Genomic DNA, 12,333 nt, shown 5'->3' on the forward strand with positions numbered 1-12,333 from the left:
CCAGATGCATGTAGCACAAGCTATGTTCAGGAACGTCTATCCATGTTCCCAGGATCCTCTATTCCCTGTTCAATATTTGAATATAACAAACACTAACCCTCGTATTGTGTTTCGGTCAAATTTGACCCATTTCAAGGTTAGCTATTTCATAAATATTATCCAGTTTATTTTATTCTGTCCAGACGGTAAACGTGTCGTCCCCAAGGTGGATGTAAAATAACACAGCTGTACTGTCTCCGTTTGAACGCTGTAGGGCGCCATCCCCCCACGGCTTCTGAATTCCGACGAAAGTGAAACCTAAAATACCACCAACAATGAAATTACCAATGATGTTTGGAAACACGAATAGACATATAAATAATGCCTTGATCGCAGTTATATCAGAGTAATGTGAACACATCATAATTACACATTTCTCGGAGTCGGAGATCCACTCGACTGCCGCAGATGTTCTGTTTCAGAGACCGAAGTAGACGGAAGGATAGGCCTACTAAAGATCTTACTTTTTTTCTTCAGTTACTGCAGTTATTGGCCAATAGTATGAACATGTGCGAATTCAAAATGATCGCACGGCCTAATTCAACGCTTTTGAAAGTGCATATCATTTTGGAGGTGTGAATGTATTTATTTAAGGTGATTTGCAGACAAAGCCCCTTCTCAACAGGTTAATCCCCTTCCAGGGTCAAGTTCGACTTTTACATGAGAAACGAGCCGTTATGCAGCTGAGCGTTTACATGAGAAACGAGGCGTTATGCAGCTGTCGCGGTGGAAAAGGAGGGTCGGCTAATGCACGTCGTCGACTCGTCATCCACTGTATTCTGGTCCGCAGCAGGAAGTCGCTCGACGATCCTGAAACCTGACACATTTATGAGCGCATCCACTCGGTAGTAACGCTCATTTCGTCCTGGCCGAATCATGGCAGCTTCTGAAGCGTGTTCCTCCTCCGCCGCAACCAACTTCAAGGTGTTCAGGGGAACGATCGTCCACTCGACCCAGGAGGAAGCCCTGGTCATACTGGAAGATGCGCTGCTGGGGGTGGATTCCACCGGGAAGGTCTGTGGCGTCTTCTGAGATATCTGTGAAGAGGGGAGAAAACTTGCAATCTGTGTAATAACTTGTAACAGCGGGACCACTATTCTTCTACCAGGATCCAATAGCGCTGTTTTATTTGCAGTATCAAATCATTATTAATATCGTTTACGAGTGTGCATGACAGTACAAGCAATAAAAATACACATAGCTCATTCTGTTATTTTTAATCAAAGGCTTGGATGAATATATTATTTATTATTTTGATGTGTTGGGATAATAACTTGTATCAAGTAAGCCTATGTTGTAATCTCTTTTTTATGATATATCTGATAAAAAAACATTTCGTTAAAGTCCAGAAATGTTTGATTTATTACATATTTTCAACAAAAAGGTAGAGCATGTGTGATTCAATTGGATAGGAAAGACCTTGGGTCCTACGCTCTCGGTCCTGCGGGCAATCGTCCCTGGACGTGAAAGAAACATACTGTTCTGTGTGTAGGCTGGCGCTGATCCAGTCCGATGAAATGCAAAATATTTAGTCAATCAAAGTCCCCCAGGAGAAATACATTTTGTTGTTGACAACGGTACAATATATTTAAGCAGTTAGTGGCGTCTGTGTTGAGGCAACCCGTCAATTAGCGTGAAAGCATAGAGGTAGGCAGAGATGCAGAGAGCAGAAATGCCATTCCCAGCCTTCCTTCAAGGACCCTACTCTCACGTAGGCCTACAGTAGGCTACATTGCAAAGACCGTATATGTTATTTTTTGTTCGAACTAATGCGGGTATTTGAGTTAGCCAGCAGCTTGGCATTCTAACTACATTCAGATTATAATGCAAACATGCCTTGTCTTGTGTTCATTATTAGATTTCCTTTGTTGAAAAAGGCCCGGAGCTGGAAAAGGTGTCTGCAAAGTTTGGATTCAACCCAAGTGCTGTTACTCAACTATCACCTCAGTGAGTGGATGTTTTTAAACCATTACTGGATATATACATATAATATATATACAATATATAAATATATATATATATATATATAGCCTGGTCAGTCAATTATTTTAAACCTGCATATAATGGAATGGCATTGTGCTACTACTCATGTATTACTTATATTGTATTACTTAATTATATGGCCTTATTTTGTACAACATGATCCCAAATAAAGCATCATGTCTTTAGCTGTTACATTTCTAAATGTCTGCCTTAACATCCTCTGTGCCCCATCCTACACGGCAGGGAGTTCTTCATGCCCGGCCTGGTGGACACCCACATCCATGCAGCCCAGTACAGCTTTGCAGGCACTGCTCTGGACCTGCCCCTGCTCGACTGGCTCCAGACCTACACCTTCCCCGTGGAGTCCAGGTACTCGGATCTGGAGTTCGCCCGCGAGGTCTACACGCACGTGGTGGTGAGTGCAGCCCCTCTCTCTCTTCTCTGTCTTGTCCCAGGTCGCTACACACTGAGGCCCAATCCCATTTCTACCCCTTACCCCTTCCCCATGTTTTGAAGGGGGAAGGGGTAGGGGTAGGGGGAAGGGGGAAGGGGGAGAAATGGGATTGGGCCTAATTTATTCAAAACGGAAACAGTCAGAAAACAAGTCGGCTCGTTGAATCAATTGGTTTGGTAACTAGGCTATTCTACTAAATAGCCTCAAAGTAAGGAACGTGATCCAGATTATTTTATATCATTGCCCTGTATCAGCTGGATATTATGCTTATTGCTTGTCCATATTTCAGAAACGGACCTTGAGAAATGGTACTACAACCGCCTGCTACTTCGCCACCATACACACAGACGCCTCCCTCCTGCTAGGAGAGATTGCGAGTAAGTGTACATCTTTAATCCTCATCAGCCAGTCACTGTTAACCTCTACTGTTAACCTCTTGAGGGCAACCAATGCCATGCCTCTAGGTTTGGACATGCGCTCGGCAACTAGTTAGGCAGCGATTCTTTGTGTGTCCCTTTCTTTCTTTGGCCTCATGATAGCATAGGAAAATGTCAAACTGCAGAACCGTAAAAAGTGAGATGAGTTCTAGAATGCTAATGTTAGCGGCAGGTATTGCTCATGCTTGAACTACAGAAATACATTAGTAATACAAATACAAATACTTTTTTTCATAATTACGAGATAAGCATTACGTTAAACCAACTATCCAAATATCTTGTAATTACAAGAAAAGATCATGCAAGATAAAATGTCTAAAGAGAACAGTATACAGTCTAAAGTGGTTACTTATCAATTGAATCTTCATCCCCAGAGGACCTGTTTGAGGCCATCACTACCAAAAGCATTTAAACATGTGAGAAAGTCATGCGACATACCCCTGGGCCTATGAGATTCTCATCTTAAAGTCTATCATAATAACTATTGTTTAATGGAACACAATCCGTCCCCTTACAAAATAACGTGAATGTAACAACAATAATTATTTCTATATAACTGTACAAAACATGAAATGTATCTCATGCGGAAATTGAATCCGCCATTTATGCTATGGTCTTGTTTTATCCACTCTGTTCCAGTAACATCCACATTGATTATTTCAATTGCAATAAAAATCAAATAGGTGCTATCTTTCATTTGTTGCCGACAAAACATAGCCCTTGTAGTTGTGCAAATTCACTATGCACTTTGACTATCTAATCTTCAACAATAACCCAAGGCCTAGTGAGGAAGAGGTTAGGCATATGTTTTTTGTTTGCATACCAGACCATGTCAGGGCTATAAATCTATGGGAAAAACAAGAACTTCTAATGATAGTTGGATCCATCCACTATTCCTGGGGTGCATCTGCTTTGATGTGGAATTGTTCAACACATGCTTGTGCACACACACCTGCCCCTACACCTGTTGAGGCTGTCTGGTTCATGTTGCATGGGGAGAATGACGAAGCTCCACAACAAGGATCAAAGTTTAGTTTCCAGCATTGTTTGTCTACTAGTAGGGACTCTAGCTTTGTCAATCAACAACTATATTTAAAGAATAACCAATTTAACCCACGTAACTGAGATAACCTTAAATAACCTTAACCTGAAGAACCTTAGCACCTTAATCTGCTGTTTAGGACAAGATGTGTCTGTGCCTGTATTACAATATCATTGAGAACATAACTCGAACCTTCACCCTGTTTATAGAGTCATAGGCTTGCTTATCTCTCGATTGGTTTGTGTTTATGGGTCTGTGTGCGTGCGTGGGTGTGTAAGAGATTAACAGTTGCATAAAAATACTTACCTTGTGGGGATTCACAACATAACGATAAGATGAGAATACTTACTACACTATATAATACTCCCTCGAAGCCCAGGCAGACATATGTCTTCCAAGGCTTCAAGTTATGAGTTTGCTGTCAAACCCCAGTTTTTTTTTGGCCCGGTCGATCTCTTTTCTTTGATGTTTTCATCGAAACAATATCTGCCTTTTCTCAAAGTGGCTTTGTTTATTGTCTTTGTTTATTGGCTTTCTTCCCTTATAATAATATTGTTATACTTTCACAAAAGAAAAAAAATGAAGTGAAAAGTTGAAGGCCGCCGATGTGCTGAGACGATGCATTCCGTGGTTTATTAGGAAGAGGCCGGCTTTCTGCCTTGGGAACATGTGAACAGAGTCAGGGCATCCCTTCATGACCTCAGGCTGAACTTGAGGCCGTTTCGCTGTAGTTCAGCATGCAATGAAAAAAGCAAGTCCAAAGAAACAACATTAATTGATTTTATTTGCTTATTGTCCGAAGAGTTAACCACAGCAGAACCTAAACATCAACAGCAGAACCTAAACATCAACAGCAGAACCTAAACATCAACAGCAGAACCTAAACATCAACAGCAGTACCTATACATCCATAGCAGAACCTATGCATCCACAGCAGAACCTGTACATCCACCCATAAATGTAGAGCGAGAGATGGAATACCTACTTTATAATCCCTCATCTATTAACTTTGAAACATGGGCTCAGTTCTTTAATACATGTGGATTTGGTTTCCTCGGTGTGATCAGCTCATGTTCCTTTTTCCAGATGACTTTGGGCAGCGTGCCCTGGTGGGTAAAGTGTGCATGGACCGAAACGGGCTTCATGAACATTACAAAGAAGAAACACAGGAGTCCCTGGACGAAACCTCACGGTGTGGAAACACTTTTTATATTATAAATATACATATTACTCATTTATCCTCAAGGGCCTTTGAAGCGGACCATATAATATATATATTCTGTGTTATATATTTAAGCAATAGATCACGCCAGGCTGTGGTATGTGCTCATTATACCACTGTTGTGGACAACTGGCGTTGTCCGGCCCCGACGCGCAGCGGAGGGCCGGCGACCCCCTACGAAAGTCTATGACTTTCGTTATGGCGAAACGAAAGTCATAGACACACTACATTTAAAAAGAAACCAAGAAAGTCAAAGTAGCCGTTTTATTAAAGACTACCAAAAAGTAGTCCCTCCTGGCTGCCTTCAAAATGCACGACGGTTGCTATGCAACACACTCTAGCGTCCCTCCGAGAGAACGGTTGTAACGGTTTCCACTTCAAGGCGCGGAGTGATACTTTCACAAAATGATCGGGCGTCATAGCAGTTATGTATACGCTTATTATACAACAGTGAGGAACCAATCAGATCGCTGGATTTAGGCCCCCCGTTGTATAAATATATATATATTAGTAGTTATTTTTATAATCTCTATATTTATATATGCTTACTTAATGCGTACAATACTATTTATTAACTCATCATATCATATATAACCTATTTAAATAGGTTATTATTGTCCATCCTATCCTGCATAAAGTTAACATTTGTTTTGTTTGTTTGTCCTCCAGCTTCATCAGCGAGCTGATAAAGAGGAAGGTACGTCTTCCTCACATTCTTTGTCTTTTGTTCTGCCTTCTGTTTCGACAACTACAACAAAGCCCTCTTGACACACACACACACACAAACACACACACACACACACACACACACACACACACACATACACACACACAGGAGATTGCCAACACAGCCATGCATAAGAGAAGATAAGATATTTATTTTTCATAGTAGGCGTGCAATACAATAATGTTTGCTAGATGTCAAACTGCCAAATTAAAATAACCCTATCCACCAGACCAGCCACGCTGTGCGTGTTTTAAAGAAGGGTGGCTCAACCCGTTCCACTCGATATTGCGGCGTAGAGTCGGCTGTCCAAAAGAAGCATTTATTTGAAAGGTTTACGATAGGATTTTACGATTGGATTTCTGTGTTTAAATCTCCATGTTCTACGTTTCGTTGGTTCCGTGGGTCTGGCAGTACCCCTTGGTGAAGCCGGTGGTCACTCCCCGCTTCTCGGTGTCGTGCACCTCGGAGCTGATGCTCAAGCTCGCGGAGGTGGCCAGGAACAACAACCTTCACATTCAGGTGAGCTTGTCACGTTTATTTTTGCTGACTGGTCCCTAAGCCAACCTCACCATGCAACGTCCACTGTTTCGGGGGGCGGACAAATCATTGAGAGCCGTGCCGTTTTTTTCCCTTTACCCAAACATTGCATAACCCTATTCACCGTTCATGACCAAATGTAATGTTATTATTCAGGCGCCTCTGGGCCAACTGATCTGAATGACCCAGCATCACGCATTGTCTTTTCTTTCCTCAGAGCCATATCAGTGAAAACAAGGATGAGGTGGAGCTGGTGCAGCAACTGTTCTCTGAGTCCGAGTCCTACACGGACGTCTACCGCAAGCACAACCTGCTCACCAGCAAGGTGAGGTGCATGGAGGCGACAGCACTGTAGTGGTGCTTCAAGCCCCGCCCCCCCAGTCCACAGTGTGGCCTGTAGGCAGTCTCTATGGATTCTGAACTCTGACCCGAATGTAGGCAAAAAGGAACTCAGGCAGCAGGTCAAAGCATAGATACTAATTAAGGAGCTAATCTTCAGGACAAACCCAGAACGACCAATGGAACCCACCCAACATACTTCAGAGTCTCCAGGGTGTCTGCTGTTATGTTGCTGAGCTTCTTCTGTTTGACCGCCCTAACGCTGTTCCTGGTCCTACAGACCATAATGGCTCACGGCTGCTACCTGAGTGATGAAGAGCTGAAGATCTTTCACCAGACGGGAAGCTCTCTGGCTCACTGCCCCAACTCCAACCTCTCGTAAGCGCACAATGTCTAACAAAACCTCTGGGCTACACACTGCTACTGCACTGGCATATGGATTTGTCTTTTATCTCTGTCTGTCTGTCTCTCTCTGTCTGTCTAAACTTAAACAATGAAACCACATGCAATGTGGAAATCGAACTGCTCCCCAACAGAAATCCAGATGCTTGTCCTTTTTATGCATTCTCTCTCTCCATGTGCTAGCGCCATACACTGAGAAAAGCCAGACTATCTCCTGACTTTCTCTCTCTCTCTCTCTCTCTCTCTCTCTCTCTCTCTCTCTCTCTCTCTCTCTCTCTCTCTCTCTCTCTCTCTCTCTCTCTCTGTTTCTCCTCCAGGTTATGCAGTGGGCTGTTGGACGTCCGTAAAGTTCTCAGCCATAAAGTTAAACTGGGCCTTGGAACAGGTAGCCAGCCTTATCATGGCATGATGTTCTACGCACAATGTTTTGAAGATTGTCCACCTGTAAATGTTTTTTGGTTGTACGTATGCACATTCAGGGTTAGGGTTAGGGTTGACAGATGAGACAGATGTGTGAGTGTATGCATGTGTCGGATCATACCGTGTCCATCCATGTGTTACATCGATGCGTGTGTTTCGTCGTTCAGACGTTGCGGGGGGGTACTCCCCCTCCATGCTGGACGCGGTGAGGCGAACCCGGGACACGTCCAAGGCCCTGAAAATCCAGGACCCCGCCCACCAGACCCTGACCTGGGAGGAGACCTTCAGACTGGCCACGCTGGGGGGAAGCCAAGGTATCCCACCCCAACCCAAACCTTCTTTTAGGGCATTGTGGAGCTGAGAGATAGGGCTGGATCTGGTTTAGGTATCAGCATGAAGTGCGTGTCATCATGTGCATCACATGATGACAAGTCATGGTCCATGTTAGTGCTGGTCCAGGCCATTGGCCTCAATGCTAGTGGTGGTCAAAAAATACATTGACGTCCAATACTGTGGAAGGCATGCAAAGTGTATGCATAGGGAATAGTATTCCCAAAACTCTCAGCCATGCTGAAGGTGCAAGGTTAACTTATGTGTGGGGTGGTGATTCCCACCCTGTGACCGAATCACAGGGTAGGAATCACCACTCCCCTGAAGCTCCAGTTTGATTTGTTCTGCATATTTTCAAATGCTCCGCAACTATAAATACTTTCATTATACGAAACACTGCAACCGCTGGTGAGGCCAGTTCCCCAAAGCTAGTCTAGTCTTCATTTCCACCTCAGCCTCCAAGAAACTTTAAAAGGAAAAGCACACAGCAACATTTATTGGACCGAAAATGCATGTATTAACAACAGAATATCGCAAAGACGACTAAGACACACAAGCAAGCCAATTTGCAGGGACCGCGCCCACATATCCAACCAATCACAACACAGACATCAATCAACTGACCCAATCACAACTCAAACTAAAAAACAATGCCACACAAAGAAACACGAACCGAGGGAGGGACATGATGACAGCAACCACAATGGCAGAGGCCGTTTGAGGGACAAAGGGTTTTGCCCGGATACACACCCGGATCTATTGGTCAGTTAGTGTGTGACAGCGCTTTATTACCTGTCAGGAATGCTGCAAAGTATATCATTGAATGACATGATCCCTTCTGACCATAACCTCCACAGCTCTGTCCATGGACGACCAGACCGGTAACTTTGTGGTGGGAAAATACTTTGATGCCCTGAGGGTGAATGTGGCTGCGCCTAATGGCCCTATCGACCTGGTTCAAGATGACGGACCAAAGGTACACACACACACACACACACACACACACACACACACACACACACACACACACACACACACACACACACACACACACACACACACACACACCACACACACACACACACACACACACACACACACACACACACACACACACACACACACACACACACACATACACTCACACACACACACACACACACACACACACACACACACACACACACACACACACACGCATGCATACCGATGCCAACGCATTTGCACACATGCATATACACATTATATATGTACGGTATACACACAAGATGCACGATACACACAGTAAAACAGCTGATCTTTAAAGTCTTGACCTTATCGACTCAATCATCAATTATTTCCCTTTCAGGTTCTGCTAGAGAAGTTCCTGAATTTGGGTGAGTGCCAAACGGTCTTACTTTCAGTTCCTCCACTGAAGATGCTGACGTTTGCTTGTCGGTTTGCTGTAGCTGCCTATACTGACTCCTATGTTTGACCGTGTGCTTGTTTTTGGTTCGCAGGTGATGACCGTAACATCCTAGAAGTGTATGTGGCTGGAAGGAAGGTGGTGCCCCTCTCGTAACCTGGGCAGCAGAAGAGAAACAGTGCCTCGTGTCTCTTGGTGTCTCAAACATGCCTAGTGTGAATGTTCTAAGGGCTCTAAAGTTAACTTTGAGTAAAAGGGATCAGCAAAAGGGAATTGTGATACATTTGTTATTTTATGTATGTTCGGGAAATCATAAAATTGGTTTATTTGTTGTACGTGTCCACTTACAGCCTTACACTGAATGTGTGCCGAGCATTTATGGTTGTATCAAATTGTATAACTAATCAGCAACTGACCTCAGCAATTTTAATGCTGAATATTGTAGAAAAAACATGTAATGCTATTGCTCGGATATAATCCTACATTTTGCATATCTATGCGTATATATCTTTATCCTTATACGTTTTCATAACCTGTCAGTTTCCAGCATATACTTTGCAATTATTTTAATTGTAAATGTGTAATCTGTTTTTCAACTAATTCCAATGGGTCTTTTATTTTATCACGTTTAATTCGACTCCACTCTGTCTGTACATCCTGTGCCTTTCTCTGGATCCAAATGTTTCTCCTCATGCTTTAAGGTGTGAATTGTGCTTAATGAAAAAATGCTTATGTAGCTTTTCCAAAATAATTATTGAGAAGGGAAATCTTTAAGAAGGGAAGATCACCATAGGAATGATATATATAATTTACGGAACTAAGAAGTATGAAGGAACCATATGTATCCGGAAATAATGCAATAAATACATTGTGTTCGACATACCTCTCTGTTTCTCCACTGCTTGCACATTTGCAGTTCTTTTTTCAGGGAATTCCCCCTGCTTTGCACAGGGTAGGAAAAACATGTTGCAAAAATGTTGAAGTGCAACGGCTTATTTCCCCTTTTTAACATAGCGGAAATTTGAAATCAGCACCAGCAAAGTTGGACTGAGACAAAACTATCAGCCCAGGCAATTTGAGTTTCCAAGGATCATTGACCGTCAATTAGCGTCTGGAAACTTTGAGACCCAGGCTGGACCTTAACAGACCCAAATTAAACATGTTTACATTTTAAGTATGGATTCCTGCAATTAGGTAGTTTTACATTGTAGGCTATCATATGATATATTATTTGTCTGTTGAACGTGAAACCACTGATTCTGTTGTTTTAGGTAACCCCCCACTCGTTGGGCCAATCCCGATAGGGTCCAGTCTGGTTCAAATCGGTAGGCTATTTGAACCAATATATTTATCTGACATTTGTTTATTGGAAGGCACTAGGTGTGGCACATAGATATTAAAGCTCGCAGTGTGTAGAATTTAGTGGCATCTAGCTGAACCGACCTGGCAGCTACGAAATATACGATTCATAAGTAGGTTTTAATTAGTGTATAATCCCATGAAAAGAATCGCCCCCTGACTGTGGGCCGATCGGAAAACTAGGAGGACTTCAACGAACTCGGTGCTGTTGGTGTGTCACTGAGAGCACACCGAGATCAGTGCTCTCCGCTCTGTCTGCTTACGTTCGTCAACAGATTCCAAAACGTCTGCCCTTTTCCATCATTTCTCAATCTATTATTTGACAAATGTGAAGAATATAATCATGGTGTTGATGGGTAGTCGAACAACAAAATGTTAAAAAAATACTAATTATTTAAGATAAAGTTGTATTGTCACACCGGGAAAGTGCTATGCCAGATGGCCCAACATGGAGCCCCAGACAGAAGGCCTAATCACTGTCGTGAAACTGAAGACTCAGTTTGAAATAACCAAACTATTCAAGATTTTAAGGCAAGGCAAGGCAAGGCAACTTTATTTATATAGCACTTTTCATACACAAGGCAGACTCAAAGTGCTTCACATATAAACATTGTCATACAATAAAATAAAATAATAGATAAGTAAAAGAAAACATATGCAAGAAATGAGTAAAATAGAAAGTGCAATGTATTTAAGAGAAAATTAAATTGAAAGTTAAAAAGGCTTTTTAGTAAGTAAAATTGAAAGTGCAATGTATTTAAGATCAGATCAACAGTCTCTCTGGAACCCAAGTCGGGACTACAACCCGACCTAAAGGAACTTGGTCCTTTCTCTGGAACTCCAATCCAGATTCTAGGACTCTAACCCAGACAGAACTTGGACACAAACTCAGGACTCTAACCCTTATACAAACTCAGGACTCTAACCCTTATACAAACTCAGGACTCTAACCCTTATACAAACAAACTCAGGACTCTAACCCTTATACTCAGGACTCTAACCCTTAACAATATTCTAGGACTCTAACCCAGCTTCTCGGACTCTAGCCCAGACCAAAGGCCTTATTCTTATTCTAGGACTCTAACCCAGCTTCTAGGACTCTAGCCCAGACCAAAGGCCTTATTCAACAAATTCTAGGACTCTAACCCAGCTTCTAGGACTCTAGCCCAGACCAAAAGGACAAACAAACTCAGGACTCTAACCCTTATACAACCTTTCTCTCTGGTATCAGATCATGTATTTTTCTGGTAAAAAATAGAAAATAAAGGGAATGTTAAAAAGGCATTTTAGTAAAATAAAGGTAAAGTATTTAAGATTTAGCAGAAAGCTAAAGCAAACATAAAAGTCTTCAATCTTGTTTTAAAGGTGCTCAGAGTTGGGGCAAGTCTTAAATTCTCAGGGAGTTTATTCCAGCTATTTGTTGCATAGTAGGCCTAACTAAATCCTGCTTTCCCATGTTTCGTGTTTACTCTGGGGATAATTAACAGATTGGTCTCAGAAGATCTTAGTGTTCTAGAAGGCTTATGTAGTGGAAGCATATCAGTTAAATATTTTGGGCCTAAACCATGTAGGGATTTATAGGTTAGCAACATGATTTTAAAATCAATTCTCTGACCTACAGGAAGCCAATGTAACGA

The 12,333-nt window shown here is 42.5% G+C and overlaps 1 protein-coding gene across 1 annotated transcript; it reads left to right on the forward strand.

The window, feature by feature from the left end:
* Positions 1-794: 794 nt before the first annotated feature.
* gda (guanine deaminase) lies at positions 795-10,215 on the forward strand. The gene is made up of 14 exons (XM_060054375.1): positions 795-1,053; positions 1,898-1,986; positions 2,266-2,437; positions 2,766-2,853; positions 5,042-5,147; positions 5,847-5,874; positions 6,316-6,423; positions 6,659-6,766; positions 7,061-7,158; positions 7,500-7,567; positions 7,770-7,916; positions 8,790-8,908; positions 9,281-9,308; positions 9,432-10,215. Exons 1-14 carry the CDS (start codon positions 916-918, stop codon positions 9,491-9,493), a joined length of 1,359 nt encoding a protein of 452 aa, XP_059910358.1. The 5' UTR covers positions 795-915; the 3' UTR covers positions 9,494-10,215.
* Positions 10,216-12,333: the final 2,118 nt, after the last annotated feature.

This window comes from Gadus macrocephalus, chromosome 6 (assembly GCF_031168955.1).
Source record: "Gadus macrocephalus chromosome 6, ASM3116895v1".
NCBI classification, from domain to species: domain Eukaryota; kingdom Metazoa; phylum Chordata; class Actinopteri; order Gadiformes; family Gadidae; genus Gadus; species Gadus macrocephalus.

Excerpts from the sequence above, each read along its gene's own strand:
- gda (XM_060054375.1), top strand. The coding sequence starts at position 916 with ATGGCAGCTTCTGAAGCGTGTTCCTCCTCCGCCGCAACCAACTTCAAG. Across the intron at positions 2,854-5,041 it reads CCTGCTAGGAGAGATTGCGA|ATGACTTTGGGCAGCGTGCC; the intron begins GTAAGTGTACAT and ends TCCTTTTTCCAG. Across the intron at positions 7,568-7,769 it reads TAAACTGGGCCTTGGAACAG|ACGTTGCGGGGGGGTACTCC; the intron begins GTAGCCAGCCTT and ends TTCGTCGTTCAG.